The sequence below is a fragment of the Schistocerca gregaria genome, chromosome 10 (assembly GCF_023897955.1).
Source record: "Schistocerca gregaria isolate iqSchGreg1 chromosome 10, iqSchGreg1.2, whole genome shotgun sequence".
NCBI lineage: Eukaryota > Metazoa > Arthropoda > Insecta > Orthoptera > Acrididae > Schistocerca > Schistocerca gregaria.
The window spans coordinates 149601162-149620313 of NC_064929.1; the positions used below are offsets into that span (position 1 = coordinate 149601162).

Sequence of the window (19152 nt, forward strand, 5' to 3'; positions counted from 1 at the left end):
CCCGTTTATCATCTGCATTTCTTGGTGTAGCAATTTTATTGGGCAGTAGTGTACTCGCAAAAGCTCGGCGGGAGGCAAAAACTGTCACACGTACACCCAGCTTAACCCCCGGGGCGCTCACATGCACACTGACATCTAGCCTTCACTTCCTTTGTCCGAAAAGAAAGAGCACACTCAATCTTTTTTTTTTTTTCCCTGCAGAACTGCTCTCTACGTTGCTTCGGCAGCGAACAATAAACTGCAGCCAGAAAGGGAGACCCTTATTTCGTGCATTACCTGCTGAACCGTATAGGTATCTCGCTTGAGGCGAGCGACCGTATAGGCTACATTGACCTATCCACTGATATTTACTCTTGACCAAGACTTGACTATGTAGTTTCTCGCGCCGACATTCTTTTATAAATGTTCCACTCTTTTTTCTGCCGCGGTACATTTCAAGCTTTTGACTCCCTCTGTTGATGTCGTCAGGAATTACGAGGGTAATCCCAAAAGTAAGTTGTCTTAATTTTTTGTAAGTACTCAGACCTGTTTATGTCTACAATGGTTTACATCAGCTTAAAGCTTGAACATTTAGGCATTTTTCGACATAACCACCAATTCTATCGATGCATTTATGTAGACACTGTGGCAGTTCTTCTATGCCCATGTCATACAAGCTCACCGCCATGCCGTTCAGAAAGTTATGTACCTCTTCTTTCATCTCGTCGTCAGAGCTGAATCGCTTTCCGGCCAAATGTTCTTTTAACCTAGGGAACAGATGAAAGTCGCCTGGGCGCCAAGTCAGGACTACAGGGTGGATGGGTGATAATGCTCCACTGAAACTGGTGCAGGAGGGCAACGGTTTGCCGAGCGATGTGTGGGTGAGCGTTGTCATGGAGAATGTGTATGCCGTTGCTCAACATTCCTCTTCTCCACTTCTGAATTGCCCGTTTGAACTTTTTCAGTCACAGTAACTGTCAGCGTTAATTGTGGGCATTGTGGGCATAAAGTCGACCAACAATACCCCCTTTCCGATCCCAAAAAATGGTTGTCATGACTTTACCAGCTGACTGTGTTTTTTTGAATTTCCGCGGCTTTGGCGAAGAAGGGTGCCGCCACTGGCGTGATTGCTGCTTGGTCTCAGGTCTAAAGTGGTATGCCCAGGTTTCGTCACCCGTGACAATTGAGTCCAGAAAGTTGTCCTGTTCGGCTCCACCGCGGTGAAGAAATGCGCTGGGAGCATCATCTCGTTGCCACATGTGGTCCTCAGTCAGCATGTGTGGCACCCATCTTGCGCACACCTTCCGGTAGTTCAATGTTTCCGTCAAAATTCTGTGAGCAGTGGTTCGGGAAACGTCAGGAACCGACGTGCAGATCTTCACGCATGCTTTGCTCAACCTTCAACACTGTCTCCTCAGAAATTGACGGTCTCCCGCTCCTTTGTTCGTCCTGAATTTCGCTCCGACCAGCTGCAAACTCTTTACACCACTTACGAACATTTTTGACATCCATGCACGACTCGTCATACACTTGCGTCAATTGGCGATGGACTTCAATCGGCGCAGTGCCCTTTGCGTTCAGAAACCGAATAACTGTGCGAAATTCGCACTCGGCGGTAACATCCAACGGGAGCTCCACTCTCAACGACTGACAAGACAACGCCTAAGCGCGGCGTGCGCACGTATACGCACAGCGCGTGAAGCAGTTTTCATAACAGTGTGAGCAACTGCCACACAGAGTTCTGTACCTATAAAAAAATAGGACATCCTCGTACAAGGGGCGTTCAATAAACAATCCAACACATTTTTTTTCTGAAAGCAAATTCGTCTCTTTCCAGGATTCCAATACTACAGACATCCAGCTGTGCAGGGAGATGATTGTGATCCGTCTATCACCTCGAGTGAGAGTGTCCGCACGTTCCAACACTGCAGGAGTCACAGCTGTGTGCGGCCGGCCGGCAAGCAGGAGATCGGACAGGTTTGCGCGACCTTGTTGCGATGATGATGACAAATGCCTCGCCCAACGACTCACCGCGCTTTTGTTTACTGCCAGGTCTCCGAAGATATTCTGCAAGTGCCTATGAATATCTCTGATACTCTGGTCTTCCGCCTAAGGAAACTAACGCACCTCTTTTACAGACGCCGTTTTGAAGGCTACGTACAATTTCATGAAATCGTACGGAGCTGAAACGGGAATATTCCACATGTCCTTCAACAAATTTTGCACCTTTTCAACCGAAACCGGCCAAGTAAAAGTGTTCAAATGGTTCAGATGTGTGTGAAATCTTATGGTACTTAACTGCTAAGGTCATCAGTCCCTAAGCTTACACACAACTTAACCTAAATTATCCTAAGAACAAACACACACAATCACACCCATGCCCGAGGGAGGACTCGAACCTCCGCCATGGCCAGCCGCACAGTCCGTGACTGCAGCGCTTTAGACCGCTCGGCTTCAAATGGTTCAAATGGCTCTGAGCACTATGGGACTTAACATCTGAGGTCATGCGTCCCCTAGAACTTAGAAGTACTTAAACCTAATTAACCTACTGTCATCACACACATCCATGCCCGAGGCAGGATTCGAGCCTGCGACCGTAGCAGTCGCCGGTCGGCCACAGCGGCCGGCTCACGCCCCGTCCTCACAGCTTTCCTTCCGCCAGTACCTCGTGTCCTACCTTCCAAATATTACAGAAGTTTTAATTTGCCAGAAAGTTTGCCCACTACAGTGTTTGACAACTGGTGACCCACCATGGTAGCCGAGAGCGCTAACGCGCTGCTTACTGGGCTCGGGTAGGCACGCCGGCCCCAGATCGAATCCGCCCGGCGGATTACCGACGTCGGCCGGTGTGTCGGCCAGCCTGGATGTGGTTTTTAGGAGGTTTTCCACATGCGCTAGGTGAATACCGGGCTGGTCCCCAAGTTCCGCCTGAGTGCCACGACTCGCAGACATCTGAACACGTTCGCACGATTCCATGGTTTACACTAGACGCAGACAGCTGGGGTACACTAATTCTGTCCTGGGGGGGGGGGGGGGGAGGGAGGTAAAGGGTGGCGGCAGGAAGGGCATCCTGCCACCCTTTATAATTAAGCTTGCCAAATTCCGTTCCTAACCCTGCGAAACTACCGGACAACGCACCAGCAATAGAAGAAGAAAAGTGTTTCACAACTGGTGCAGGACAACCGACAGCTGCTACGAAACACCCCAAAGATTATATCAACAGGAAATGCAGGGGGCGGAGCGGGGCGTGTTAGCTGCAGCGAAGCCTGTGCTGGAACGCTCTGTACGCATTCGACAGCCCATGCAGTATGGTGTTTGACGACGACCGTTGCTTACCGGATTAGTGCGATATTCCGTGTTGTACTGCAACGTGTGTGCAAGACAGCACCTGAGCGCTTACGATAGTAGACGAGTAGCTGGGAGGCTCGAAGCCGGTCAAAGTTTCACTGCTGTGGCCGCAGTAATGTGTGCACTCAACAGTGTCATCTCGCGATTAAAAACGGTCGCCGAAGGTATAAATGCTATGCGGAAGCATGCCCACGGCCGTAGACGGAGCACCACACCGCAAGAGGATCGATACGCAGCCTTAGTGGCTAAAAGGAACAATCATCTCATTCTTATGCAGATCGCTGCAGACCTTGCAACCGCTACCGGTATACGTGTCTCTGCCAGGATCGCTTTGCAGTCATTAAATCAGGCTTTGTATGCTCGGAAGCCTGTTAAATGCATCGCAGTTCAACCACACCACTGTTGAGAAAGAGTTCCGTTGGTATAGCGAGCATGCTTGTTGGATGATGATGATGATGATGATGGTGGTGGTGGCGGTGGTGGTGGTGGTGGTGGTGGTGGTGGTGGTGGTGGTGGTGATGGAGACGGTTGTGTGGGCGCACGACGGCAAGGTCTTCAGCGCCCGTTCAGTAACAGACTGAGACGGGTGTCAAGAAAATACTCAGAACAATAAGATAAAACAGAACGTAAAAAACAGGTAACAAGCTTGGAAAAATGTGGGCCTACCCACACCGAAGCGTGGGACGAAGCATGCCGCCAGCAGTAAAACGTGGACAACCCAGGAAGAACGCGGTAGAGGGAACTAAAGCAGAAGCAAGTGGCTGGCTGACCGCAAGGAATAAAGGGAGGAGCCAGCCACTCTGCAATACACTAAAACCTACAGCCTAAAAGTTTAGGCCAGAGTCCAGACGCATCACAAAATTTTAAAACGTTAGACACACACGTCTCATCATTAGCTATAACACAGGGCAGATCCCCATCAACTTGTGCTTCTGCCCTTGCATCACGGAATAAAATGCAGTCTGTTAAAATGGGCCGGGCAGAGATGTGCATCACAGAACGGGGGATCCCCCCGCCGTAATAGAAAGCTGAAAGCTACTTGTGAGAGGACAGTGCCCAACCCGAAGACGCGTGAGGGACACTTCCTCCCGCCTGAGCAACCGGCAAGAGGAACGCCACGGCCGAGTTGTCGACTTCACCAACCGCAGCTTATTGGCCGCCACCGCCAGCCATTCTTCCTCCCACAACTCCATGAACTTCTTGTGGAGTGCAGGAATGACACACTGCAAGAGATTAGGACCCTGGACCACATCCTGCTCTCTGCAGGCCTCCTTGGCAGCCCGATCGGCCTGTTTGTTGCCCCATATTCCTACATGGCCAGGCACCCAGCAGAAGGACACCGCAGTCAGCAACAGTGCTCCAGAGTGATGTTGGGGTTGCGTTGGGTTGTTTGGGGAAGGAGACCAGACAGCGACGTCATCGGTCTTATCGGATTAGGGAAGGAAGGGGAAGGAAGTCGGCCGTGCCCTTTCAAAGGAACCATACCGGCATTTGCCTGGAGAGATTTAGGGAAATCACGGAAAACCTAAATCAGGATGGCCGGACGCGTGACTGAACCGTCGTCCTCCCGAATGCGAGTCCAGTGTCTAACCACAGAGTGATATTCTCCGATGAAACCCGCTTCACTCTGGCAAGTGATTCTGCCCAGCAGTTAGTGTGGAGATTGGTTGGTTTAAAGGCGGGAGAAGCGGCCCAACTTACGAGGCCATCAGTCCCTTGTTGCTCTTAAAACAATGCCACAAGTGTGAGAATAAAAATGACGAAACACATAATACAAAACGGAAAGAAAGGAAAAGCCACAAGAACGAAAGGAAGGCAATGAACACTAAAAGGAACAAAAGAGGACAAGAAAACAACAGTTAGGCGCTAGAAACAGAAGAGTAAAACATGAAAGCAGATTACAGTGGCTGGCCAACCACGAGAATAAAAAGGGTAAGCCAGCCCACTATGCAACACATTAAAATCTCCACCCTAAAAGCACTAGGGTGGATGACACAGAGGGACAAAGGACATGCGTTAAAACCCACATAGAAGCGTAAAACCCACTCTCACGGATGAAACGTAAAACTAAAGCTGCTGTGGAATTATTGTCGCCAAACACCGAAGGCAGGGCAAAGGTAAAAAGTCAGCCGCAGAGCGGCTGAAAAGTGGGCAGTCCAACAGTACGACTGTCATTCGGGAGCCACAGCGACACAAGAGGCGGGTCCTCACGTCGGAGGAGGTGACCGTGCGTTACCCACCTATGGCCAAAGCAGAGCCGGCAGAGGGCAACTGGTTCCCAGCGAGAGGCCTGCATTTACGACTTCCACACATTCATAGTCTCCTTAATGACACACAGTTTGTTGTGCTTGCTGTTATGCCATTCCGTCCCCCAAAGCCGGAAAACGCTGCGGTGTAAGACAGAACGCAGCTCAGCTTCGGAGAAGCCTATCTCCATAAGCGGTTTCCGCGTCGCCTGTTTGGCCAATAATATTTGCCCATCCACTCATTACTCGCGCCAACTAAGGTGACAACACCCGTCAGCAGCTCCTCAATTAACTATCATTTATTCTAGAGAAGCTGTACGGTCATCAATGGTATCTGTTCTTTCGAGAACAGTTACTATCTTCATATATAGTTAAAGGCTACCCGGTCATTGACCTTTGTTTGTGAAAATGTACACAGGTTGCCCGAACTCTTACGGGAATCTTCACCTTGGCGCGAGTAATGTGTGGATGGGCCAATATTAGGAACAATGTAGATTGTGGACAGCTGGGACTGTGGGTCTGACGGGGAGCGTGCAAGGGATAAGCCCCTGCAGTCGCGCTATTCATCTGTGTCCTCGGTGGCGCAGATGGACAGAGCGTCTGCCATGTAAGCAGGAGGTGTCAGGTTCGAGTCCCGGTCGGGGCACACATTTTCAGCTGTCCCCATCGAGGTATGTCAACGACGCCGCCAGCTGAGGGTTTCAGTTAATTATATATGTGCTGCTGCTGCTGGACACTGACCTGCGAGCTCCAGGGCGATGGCTGGAGACGCCACGAGTCCCTCTGGAGTCCGCAGCATGCAGCGGTACTCCCCCAGGTCTGCCTTGGGCTGCACCTGCGAACAACACACACAGCCGTTTAAACAACTGCAAAACAACCGCTTCTCTGGCAGCAAGGGGATGCGGGCAACAGATGCTGACTTTGCGGTTCTCCTTGCCACGATCAGGTGTGTCCTAAAGAGAGTTAAACGGGTACAAGTCACCAACTAAGCATCCATAGGAAACGCTTATACACTACTGGCCATTAACATTGCTACACCAAGAAGAAATGCAGATGATAAACGGATATTCAGAGGACAAATATATTATACCAGAACTGACATTTGATTACATTTTCACGCAATTTGGGTGCACAGATCCTGAGAAATCAGTATCCAGAACAACCACCTCTGGCCGTAGTAACGGCCTAGATACGCCTGGGCATTGAGTCGAACAGAGCTTGGATGGCGTGTACAGGTACAGCTGCCCATGCAGCTTCAACACGATACCACAGGTCTTCAAAAGTAGTGACTGGCGTATTGTGACGAGCCCGTTGCTCGGCCACCATTGACCAGACGTTTTCAGTTGGTGAGAGATCTGGAGAATGTGCTGGCCAGGGCAGCAGTGGAACATTTTCAGTATCCAGAAAGGTACGTACAGGACCTACAATATGTGGTCGTGCATTAAACTGTTGAAATGTAGAGTTTCGCAGTGATCGAATGAAGGGGGTAGAGCCAAGGGTTGTAGCACATCTGAAATGTAACGTCCACCGTTCAAATTGTCGTCAATGCGAACAAGAGGTGACCGAGACGTGTAACTAATGGCAACCCATACCATCACGCCGGGTGATACGCCAGTATGGCGATGACGAACACACGTTTCCAATGTGCGTTCACCGCGATGTCGCCAAACACGGATGCGACCATCATGAGGCTGGAAACAGAACCTGGATTCGTCCGAAAAAATGACGTTTTGCCATTCGTGCACCCAGGTTCGTCGTTGAGTACACCATCGCCTGCGCTCCTGTCTATGATGCAGCGTCAAGGGTAACCGCAGCCACGCTCTCCGAGTTGACAGTCCATGCTGCTGCAAACGTCGTCGAACTGTTCGCGCAGATGGTTGTGTCTTCCAAACGTCCCCATATGTTGACTCAGGGATCGAGACGTGGCTGCACGACCCGTTACAGCCATGCGGATAAGATACTTGTCATGTCTACAATCCGACCCTTATCAAAGTCGGAAACGTGATGGTACGCATTTCTCCTCCTTACACGAGACATCACAACAACGTTTCACCAGGCAACGCCGGTCAACTGCTGTTTGTGTATGAGAAATCGGTTGGAAACTTTTCTCATGTGAGCACGCTGTAGGCGTTACCACCGGCGCCAGCCTTGTGTGAATGCTCTGAAAAGCTAATCGTTTGCATATCACAGCATCTTCTCCCTGTCGGTTAAATTTCGCGTCTGTAGCACGTCATCTTCGTGGTGTTGCCATTTTAATGGCCAGTAGTGTAGATACATACCTGGAGACTTCACATTAAACCCGTCCTCCAACGAGACGAGGTAGCTAACGTCGACGTGGAAGCGGACGGGAACTCCGACCGAGCTGGCTAATGTGATTTGCAGTCTCAGCCTTCTGCAGCGACCGTTGTCGGCTTGATTTGACTCCCAAAATACGAACTTTGCTCACGAAAATGTACGCGCGTACTATAGCTGCGTCAACTCTAGTCATCAATTGTCTAAACAGGGCGGAGAAAATCGTGTAGAAGATTCTGGTCTCGTCGATGGCTTCAACAGCCAACTGTTCGTAGAGGAACACTACATAATGCTCCACACCTATCTCAGATACATACTCCTAGAAGTTACTCTTTAACTTAACTGCGTTCTCATCCCATTTTCCGTTTTAAATTGATACAGTTGAGGTATAGTGTCTAACGTCAGTTTGTGCATCCATAATATCGACATCCTCGCTGTTGCATTGACTACCATCACTCCAAAATGACGCAGTTCATCACATACATTTCAAGATCGATATTCGTTTCTCCATTCAACTGGAAGAAGAGGTTTTTCGAAGCTGCTAGCCAACACTCAAAATGATATTTACTGGTAAGATACAAACATGAACCGGTCCATGAACCCAGATATAAGTACAGAAATTTAAAAAATAGCAACATCTTCCAGTGTGTAACTTGCGTTTACATACGAGGATGAGTCAAATGAAAACCTTAAATTTGTAATTACAAATCGAAATTTCTCGCCGTTATCCTGTAAGTTGGTGAGCGTGCTACAAACACCGCGCAGAATGGCCTGTAGGTGGCAGCATAGTGCAGATGCACACATACCGTCGCAGTATCAGTATAAAGATGGCCGCCCCACTTGCGACTTGCATCAGGGAAGAACAGCGCTCTGTTATTCCATTTTTGTGTAGTGAAGGTGTGAAACCTATTGAAATTCGTCGACGAATGAAGGTTCAGTACGGTGATGCATGTTTGTCACAGCAGTAAGTCTACGAATGGAGTAGGAAGTTCGCAAATGGTGTGACTGCGGTGGAAGATGCTCCTCGTCCAGGTCAGGCACGAGTTGTGACTCCACAGAACATTGCAGCAGTTGAAGCCATAGCGAAGGTAAACCGCCGAGTGACACTGAATGACATTGCAGCATGTTTACAGATTAGTCATGGGTCAGCACACCGCATTGTGAATGATGTGCTCCAGTTTCACAAAGTGTCTGCAAGATGGGTGACACAACAGCTGACTCCTGAAATGAGAGAACGACATGTTGATACTCGTGAAGAACTTCTTCGGCGCTTTGAACGAGAAGGTGATGGCTTCCTTGCAAGAATCGTTAATGGGGACGAAACCAGGGTACACTTCTACCATCCAGAAACGAAGAGAGCGAGCAAGGAATGGCGTCATTCCTCATCAAAGACGTTTCGAACAGAACCATCAGTTTGGAAGGTTATGCTGACTCTCTTTTGGGACAAAAAAGGCGTCATTTTGGTGCATTACATGTCTGGATGGACCTCTGTCACCAGTGCATCATACACAGATCTCCTAAAAAATCATCTGCGGCCTGCAATCAAATCAAAGCGACGTGGATTGCTGTCAGCAGGTGTCCTTTTGCAACATGACAATACAAGGCCCCACACTGCCCGTACAACATTTGCCATAATCACAGACCTGCATTTTGAGTGTCTTCCTCATCCACCATACTCACCAGATCTTGGCCCAAGTGATTGCCATATGTTTGGACCACTCAAAGACGCAATGGAAGGAAAGAAGTTCAGTTCTGATGCAGAGGCACGCCACGCGGTGCATGAGTGGTTGCGCGGTCTACCAAAAGAAATTTTTTTCTAAAGGAATTTATTCACTTTGTAAGCACTCGGGGACTTGCACTGAGCGTGGGGGAGATTATCTACATGACTACTCTGCAATTCACATTTAAGTCACATTTAAGTGCTTGGCAGAGGGTTCATCGAACCACAATCATACTATCTCTCTACTATTCCACTCCCGAACAGCGAGCGGGAAAAACGAACACCTAAACCTTTCTGTTCGAGCTCTGATTTCTCTTATTTTATTTTGATGATCATTCCTACCTATGTAGGTTGGGCTCAACAAAATATTTTCGCATTCGGAAGAGAAAGTTGGTGACTGAAATTTCGTAAAAAGCTCTCGCCGCGACGAAAAACGTCTATGCTGTAATGACTTCCATCCCAACTCGTGTATCATATCTGCCACACTCTCTCCCCTATAACGCGATAATACAAAACGAGCTGCCCTTCTTTGCACCCTCTCGATGTCCTCCGTCAATCCCACCTGGTAAGGATCCCACACCGCGCAGCAATATTCTAACAGAGGACGAACGAGTGTAGTGCAAGCTGTCTCTTTAGTGGACTTGTTGCATCTTCTAAGTGTCCTGCCAATGAAACGCAACCTTTGGCTCGCCTTCCCGACAATATTATCTATGTGGTCCTTCCAACTGAAATTGTTCGTAATTTTAACACCCAGGTACTTAGTTGAATTGACAGCCTTGAGAATTGTACTATTTATCGAGTAATCGAATTCCAACGGATTTCTTTTGGAACTCATGTGGATCATCTCACACTTTTCGTTATTTAGCGTCAACTGCCACCTGACACACCATACAGCAATCTTTTCTAAATCGCTTTGCAGCTGATACTGGTCTTCGGATGACCTTACTAGACGGTAAATTACAGCATCATCTGCGAACAACCTAAGAGAACTGCTCAGATTGTCACCCAGGTCATTTATATAGATCAGGAACAGTAGAGGTCCCAGGACGCTTCCCTGGGGAACACCTGATATCACTTCAGTTTTACTCGATGATTTGCCGTCTATTACTACGAACTGCGACCTTCCTGACAGGAAATCACGAATCCAGTCGCACAACTGAGACGATACCCCATAGCTCCGCAGCTTGATTAGAAGTCGCTTGTGAGGAACGGTGTCAAAAGCTTTCCGGAAATCTAGAAATACGGAATCAACTTGAGATCCCCTGTCGATAGCGGCTATTACTTCGTTGAAAAGTGATACAGCTTTGTACCACTTCTACACAATAAATAATATTAAAGGTTTTCATTTGACTCATCCTTGTATATAGACTGGCACTCACGATTTCTGGCCCCCGGGGAAACATTCCAGTTCATTAGCCTTAGGTTAAGGACCTGTCAGTCAAAAGAGGACAATAGGTTTGCCCCCGATGTAGGCCACCTGCAGTGTGGGGTGATGCCCCCTTGTCCCACTACTGTCTCCTAGATTGGTCATTCTTCTTCTCGGTGGTCAGACGACCTTTCGTGGGGTCGGGGGACAGTGGGAGAGAGTGTCCTGCCGATGGTGCGACGACGAACTCAGTGGCGGACGCAGTGCTCTAGTTGTGTTGTGGACGAGCAAGTTCCGTACCGGAATGTTGGACACGAGCATAACCTGCCGGCCGGACGATGCAGTGTCACTGAGGTACTGTGTTGGGCCGATGTTAACAACAGGCCTGCTTTATGTTCATTCATCCGCAGTGTTCCGCTTTTGGAGGATAGATTTGCCTTCGGTGGGACTTGAATTACGTACCCTAAAGCAGACTAGTTTTGAGGGGGCTTATTAACGAACAAGAATGAAGTTCTTTGTGCCTTTTGGTATAGGCAGGTCGCGTGTGGATATTGATGCCAACAAGTACCCACGAGATACGAGGGCTATCCACAAAGTACATTACGTTTTGGAATTAAAAATAAATAAAGTATTGGAATTTTTTTTAATTATATACAGATGAAAGCCATACTTAAATACTACTTTTCTACATATATGCCATTTAAATTAAGGCACTTATCGTAGCGATGGACGAGCTTCGAAATTCCTTCGTCGTAAAATTCGGCCGCCTGCGCCTTCAACCACGTGGTTACCTCTTCTCGAAGCTGTGCGTCGTCATCAAAACGCTGCACAGCCAACCACTTCTTCATTGCTGGGAATAAGTGGGAGTCGCTCGGTGCCAGGACGGGACTGCACGGCGGATGAGGAAACAACTCCCACTTAAAAGATTCGAGAACTTCACGAGTGGCATTTGCCACGTGGGCCCGGGCGTTGTTGTGAATCAGCAACATCTTTGAGCCCAACTTTCCCCTGCGCTAGTTTTGTATTGCTCTTCTGAGGTTGTAAAGAGTTTCGTCCATCGCTGCGATAAGTGCCTTAATTTAAATGGCAACTATGTAGAAAAGTAGTATTTAAGTGTGGCTTTCATGTGTATATAATAAAATAATTTCCAATACTTTATTTATTTTTATTTCCAAAACGTAATGTACTTTTGTGGATAGACCTCGTAGCTTCGTGGCCTGTCACTGTTTACAGAAGCGCCTGTTTGTGTGTCTAATACTGCCCTGTTGCAGCTCTGACCTGGGATGTTGTTGTTGTCTCTTATTATTGTTATTATTATTGTTGAACGACCTGGTACGAACCGTATTCGGGGAATGGATGAAGGGGGGTGCCGCTAGGGATCCAAACCAAAAAAAAAAAAAAAAAAGGAAGACTATATTTATACACTAGCATATATTGAGGAATCGTTGTTACCTCTCTGTGTAATCCTGTTCTCGATTACAGTTTGTTAATTTAAAATGGCCGGAAGGTATTTGTTCCTTATACACAGTATTGGTTCAGATTAAAGTCAAATATGACGATTAAAGCCTCCAGATATCATGTCTTGTCTGTTATGATAAATACCTGTACTCGACGACGCGCATTGGTTAATAATATTTTTCGTATGTTATGTTTCTGCTAAGGCGTGTGGCTTCATACTCTTACTTTGTAGTTTTTTTGGAGTAATTACTGATAGGTCGGTGTGGCCGAGCGGTTCTAGGCGCTACAGCCTGGAACCGCGCGACCGCTACGGTCGCAGTTTCGAATCCTGCCTCGGGCATGGATATGTGTTATGTCCTTAGGTTAGTTAGGTTTAAGTAGTTCTAAGTTCTAGGGGACTGATCACCTCAGATGTTAAGTCCCACGGTGCTCAGAGCCATTTGAACCAATTACTGATAAAACGGCCCATGGAGCTCCAATATTTTGTGGAAGCTGAGGCAAATGTTACTAAGATTATTAGCGAAATCTCTCCTCTTGATTTAATATATGAGAAGACTCATATGTTGTCTTTGGTGGCTTGTGTACATGTTAGGTTACTTGTTTAATGAAACAGAGCCTGACATATGTCACTGAACTCAATCAAATGCTCCATTCGCATTTCTGTCTGACGTTTCGATTAACGCGCTTCAGCCTTTGCAACAAGAATTGCAGCAAATACATTATTTATAATAGATAACACTGACTTTCGAGATAATGCTTCTATTACGTGAATAAGGAATACCCAGCATCTTTTAAAAAATAAAAAAGTAAAGAATTGGAAAGATGTGGGCGCGAAAGTGTTACCTTTCTCTCCACACCCCAAGATGCTATCAATTGCGCTAGTTTCAATGTTGCTTGTGTGACGCCGTACTGTCTAAGGACTATATCCACAAATGTCATTATTTGTAGTTTAACTATGACAAATTGTACCAAAAAGGCAAGTTTTGGATAGATCATCATTGTGCTGTAGCACTGAAACGGCAGACTTTCATAGCACACAAGCTGTAGCACTAAAAGCATCGAACACAGACAGCCTAAATCAATTGATATATAGTTACACGCCACTTTAATACAGCAAATCGTAGCTTTTTTACAGCTTCACAAGTTGCGATGCTTTGAAACAGCTTATATTCGTACCAGTGCTCTAGGACAAAGACGACCCACCGAATACAATGTTTATTATGGTGGCTCCTCTCTTCTGCGTGTGACGTAAAACGATGTCTCATCTCACTGGCCATGTTCTTCTCGAAGAGGCAAAAAATCTGACATACCAGATCCTTTATTTCACGCTCCGCAGCGTCGCAGTACGTGGAATTCCACGCTCTGACGTCACTAGCTCCTCGTCCACGTAAGTATACTTACCATCCGCTTCTTTATACAGAAGCACTTGTCCGCGTAGATTTTTATCATAAAAATTAACAGCCTTTAATGAACGAGATACTTACCACTTCTTGAATTCTCACCTCACTGCCTTCTAAACATGTACGAGGGTCACTCCAAAAGAAATGCACGTTACTTTTTTTAAATCCAGCTTTTATTCTATATGTTTTGAAGTTTTACAGTGTGTAGATACATCATTTAGGAACAATATTTTCATTTCTCCACATAATTTCCACCCCTCTCAACTGACTTACACCATCTTGGAATCATCGCCTGTATACCCACACGGTAAAATTCTGGACCAGCCTTGTTAGAGCCGCTGTTTGGCAGCGTGCACAAGGGAGTCATCATCTTCAAACCTTGTTCCACGAAGAGAGTCTTTCAGTTTCCCAAAGAGATGATAATCACATGGAGCCAGGTCAGGACTGTAAGGCAGGTGTTTCAGTGTTGTCCATCCGAGTTTTGTGATCGCTTCCATGGTTTTTTGATTGACGTGTGGCCGTGCATTGTGCAACAGCGAAACCTCCTGCTTTTGTCGATGTGCTCGAACACGACTCTGTCGAGCTTGAAGTTTCTTCAGTGTCGTCACATATGCATCAGAATTTATGGTGGTTCCACTTGGCATGATGTCCACAAGCAAGAGTCCTTCGGAATCGAAAAACACCGTAACCATAACTTTTCCAGCAGAAGGTGTGGTTTTGAATTTTTTTTCTTGGGTCACTTTGCATGATGCCACTCCATTGATTGCCTCTTCGTCTCTGGTGAAAAATGTTGGAGCCATGTTTCATCACCTGTCACAGTTCTTCCAAGAAATTCATCTCCACCATTCTCGTACTGATCCAAAAGTTCGCTGCATACCGTTTTTCTTGTTTCTTTGTGAGCCACTGTCAACATCCTGGGAACCCACCTCGCACAAACCTTTTTCTGACGCCAACACTTTCAGTATTCTGTAAACACCTCCTTCCCCTACCCCAGCGTAGTGTGACAATTCGTTCACTGTGACGCGTCTTCAGCAGTCACCAGTTCGTTAACTCTCTGCACATTGTCTGGAGTGTGTGCAGTACGAGGCCTGCCGCTGCGAGGGCAATCCTCAATATTGCCGTGCCCGCTTTCATCACGTAACCTGCTTGCCGACGACTAACTGTACTGCGATCGACAGGAGCATCTCCATACACCTTTTTCAACCTCTTGTGGATGTTTCCCACTGTCTCGTTTTCACAGCACAGGAATTCCATGACAGCACGTTGCTTCTGACGAACGTCAAGTGTAGCAGCCATCTTGAAAACATGCTTACGGCGCCATTCACGGGAACAGGTTGAACTAAGTTTGAAAACAAGCGGGAAGGATGTATCAACACTCTGTAAAACTTTCACTCGTGCAGAATGAAAACTGTATTTCTACAAAAATAGTGTGCATTTCTTTTGGAGTGACCCTCGTAATACGGAATGAAAGTAGTAGGCATTCTTACTTACCCTTGGATGTGGTACTGTTTAGATCAGCACACAGTCGAGAATTACGTGTTGTGAAAGACAGAAATTCTTGAGATTATTGCATTCCAATGCAAGGTAACAATTCAACGCTCAATTCTGCGCATATTGTGGTATGAACTATTCACTTTCGTTGCATGCTGAAGTATTTATTACGAAAACAGCCCAAAATTATTCATTTTCGAGCTAAGAGTTCTTGCCTTTCGATAGAAACTGTTTCATTAATTCATTAAGGAGTGTTTTCTTACGTGGTGGATACAACTCCGTCCTCAAGATATAGGCGAAGATGTTACACGGATCACCGAGAGTTAGGTTGCGAAGGATTTCAATGAAGAATGTGAACGTCTGTCTCAAATTCACTAGTTGAAACACCATCGAGAATTTAATAATTGTAACCTTAGCGATGACTGAAGGTATTATTTCTCAGCTAACAGTTCCATTTTGTTGTAGGCCTAACCATGGCTCTCAACAGACGATGTCTAATGGAGAAGGAAATTTTAGAGGAACTAAATTGTATTACAGACGACAAGGCTGATAATTCAGAACTGGCAACAATGAAACCATATCGAGTCTTCAGTTGTCGAAGAATAGGAAAGTGAAAATAACACTGACAGTGTTGCAAGTGAAACACTCTTCTGGTGTAGGGCAGGTCATGGACCCCAACAGTACTGCAGCACTGTTTTCTCAATCAAACATGGCAATTTTGGACGTCATTTTGACCGATGAGTTCTCAGAACAGATCACTACTTTGTCAAAATTGTGTGCGATACACCAAAGTAAGCATTGAATGTAATTGTGAACGAACTGAACGCATTCTTTCGTTTATTTGTTATCATGCGATTAAATCCCTTGCCTAGTTTTGGACTGTACTGGAGAAATGATGAAAACTTTTACAACAGTTGCTGCGCAAGTGATGTCTGTAAAATGTTTCTTGAAAATTTTAAGATTTTTTTAAATACAAATGATAGTTCGAAAATGTCAAAAAAGCGTGAAATTGGTTTTAATTGACTGTACAAGATTAGAGCTACGTTGGATCATGTCGTCAACACTGTTTTCAAGAAATTTTTACATCCTGGCAGATATCTGATATATCTGTGGTGGGATTCGAAGGGTTAAGTTCCTTGAAACAACATACGCCAAATCAATAAATTAAAAAGAGGTTTTAAGATGTGGGTGATTGCATGTGCTGGTACAGGGTCCAGGAACGTCAATGTATGAAGGCAAAGACGAAGGAGGTAACACTAACATGTCCTTAGTGAAAAACTTTCAGTTGCTTACCAAGGACTAGGGTACTTCTTGTTCTTTGGTAGTTTGTTTTTTTCAAATGTTGTAATGAAGAAACATATGTTAAAGAAAAATTTGTTGCTTGTGCCAGTCATGAAAAAACGAAAGCTCTTTCCTGCAGACAAGTAAGGTGCTGAGAAAACTCTAAAAATGGGACAATGTGATACAGTTATGGCTGGAGATAAAGGAGTATCAAAAAGAAAGAAAGAGGAAAAAAGTGTGTGCGCTAAATCTAAATGTTTTATTCAGAGAACTAATAATAGGGTTGTTAGGGGGAAGTGTTCCTTGTCCAGAAACGATGAGGGATTACAACCTACGAATGATAGTGGTGGATCGTTTTGATCCGCTTCTGTCTACCTCTAACAGCGAAATTCATGATTACGAGTAAAGCTCCATTCAGTTTTCTTCTGTTTTTCTCTTTCATTAGTTATTCTCACATGATCCTTCAGTTGTTAATAAAGGTCATGCAATGAGTAATAGGTTTCTCAGTTATTAATATATTTAGTAACATTTATCACTAAATTGAAGAAATAAGATATAAGTAATATGGTATTAATCGTCATCTATTTCATAATACTTTCATTTGAAAAGCAAAAGAAATGGCAAGAACACTTACCATAGACCAGTATATGAAATATAGAGTCTGGTAATTAAAGTTACGAAGCTAACGGCCTGGGCGCAGTGACAACGTCGGTTCCCGTCCCGTCAGATTACCGAAGCTAAGCGCTGTCGGGCTGGGCTAGCACTTGGATGGGTGACCATCCGGTCTGCCGAGCGCTGTTGGCAAGCGGGGTGCGCTCAGCCCTTGTGAGGCGAACAGAGGCGCTAGTTTATCATACAAGTCTTCAAAATGACCAATCGACTGGCGAAAGCGTCTTCATTCTCCTCCGGCGTGAAGGAGCTGCTTTGCGAAACAGACGCGTACCCACCTAGACTCTATGAATTACCCAAAATGCATAAACCTGAGGTTCCTTTGAAGCCAATCCTCGGCGCTGTAGGCGGTTCCGCCCACGAGATGGCTAGATACCTTGCCTCATTGCAACAACCTTATGCTGGTAAGACTGACAGTCATATTAAAAATTCAGCTCATTTCATTGACAAATGAAATGGCCGGCCGTTGTGACCGAGCGGTTCTAGGCGCTTCAGTCTGGAACCGCGCGCGACAGCTACAGTCGCAGGTTCGAATCCTGCCTCGGGCAAGGATGTGTGTGATGTCCTTAGGTTAGTTAGGTTTAAGTAGTTCTAAGGTCCAGGGGACTGATGACCACAGCAGCTAAGTCCCATAGTGCTCAGAGCCATTTGAACCATTTTTAAGGGAATGAGCGTTGGTCCGGATGATATCCTAGTTAGTTTGATATTGTGTCATTATTTACCATGATTCCGGTGAACGAAGCTGTCTTATGCATAGCAGACATTTTTCCTACCGATACTGTGGCATTATTCCGTCAGTGGCTCAGCAAAACTTACTTTCAATACAATAGTGAATTTGGTGACAAGACTGACAGAGTGGCTACGGGCAGTCTTCTTAGTCATTTGTTTACGGAGACTTATGAACAACGGGCGTTGCAGACTGCCAGTAAGAGACCAGCCAGATGGTCTCGCTATGCCGACGACACGTCCGTAGTATGGACACACCGATCAGAGGAGTTGGATGTCTTTCTGGCACATCTAAACGGCACTAATCCGAGAATGCAATTTACTATGGAGTCGGAGAGTAATGGGCAACTGAATTTTCTGGATGTGTCTCTGATTAAACGGCGGGACGGAACGTTGGCTGTAAGGTGTATGGAAGGCCACACATACTGACCGTTATCAGCATAAAGATTCAAACCACAACCGTAAACAAAAAAGAGGTGTAATAAAAACCTTGGTAGACACGACGTATAAAATGTCTGAACCTGTTTATTTAAAAGATGAAATTGGACATCTGCGGACGACTTTCGTGATGAATAGCATGGAGATAGATCGAGCACTTACCTCTAGGCAGAGAATCAGGAGCAACGAGGAACAACAGTTGCCCAACGATAAGGGTTTTCTTCTGTTAATTAGTAAGGTCACAGATCGCGTTGGGAAAGTGTTAAGTAAGTACGGGGTGGAAACTACTTTCAGACCCACCAGGAAAATAAAAGATCACTTAAGATCGGCAAAGATGCATGACATACTTTGGCTACACCGGGAGTGTATAAAAATTCCTTGTAGCAGGTTTATATCGGTACCACAACGAGAGGTGTTAACAAAAAAATGGCACAAATGGCTCTGAGCACTATGGGAATTAGCTTCTGAGGTCATCAGTCCCCTAGAACTTAGAACTACTTAAACCTAAGGACATCACACACATCCATGCCCGAGGCAGGGTTCGAACCTGCTACCGTAGCGGTCGCACGGTTCCAGACTGTAGCGTGCACGTGCAGCAAGGCTATCGAGATGGATAAACAACGTAATAAATATAACAGGAAACAGCAATGTAGTAACTGGATAAAAATTTGGATGTCAGCAATGCACCGGAAGCGTGACGATGTATTACTTTCAATCGAGAATGTTGGCATTACCGAC

The 19152-nt window shown here is 46.1% G+C and overlaps 1 protein-coding gene across 4 annotated transcripts in view; it reads right to left on the reverse strand.

Moving 5' to 3' along the window:
• Positions 1-19152, reverse strand: part of LOC126293598 (protogenin A-like) — a 450940-nt gene that overhangs the window by 258024 nt on the left and 173764 nt on the right. For all 4 annotated transcript variants that reach the window (XR_007552316.1, XM_049986876.1, XM_049986877.1 and 1 more), the window contains exon 3: positions 6315-6408. Coding sequence is in view for 3 of the 4 variants with exons in the window: in XM_049986876.1 (XP_049842833.1) it covers positions 6315-6408 (94 nt within the window). In the remaining variant the exon portion in view is untranslated. The remainder of the gene's footprint in view (positions 1-6314; positions 6409-19152) is intronic.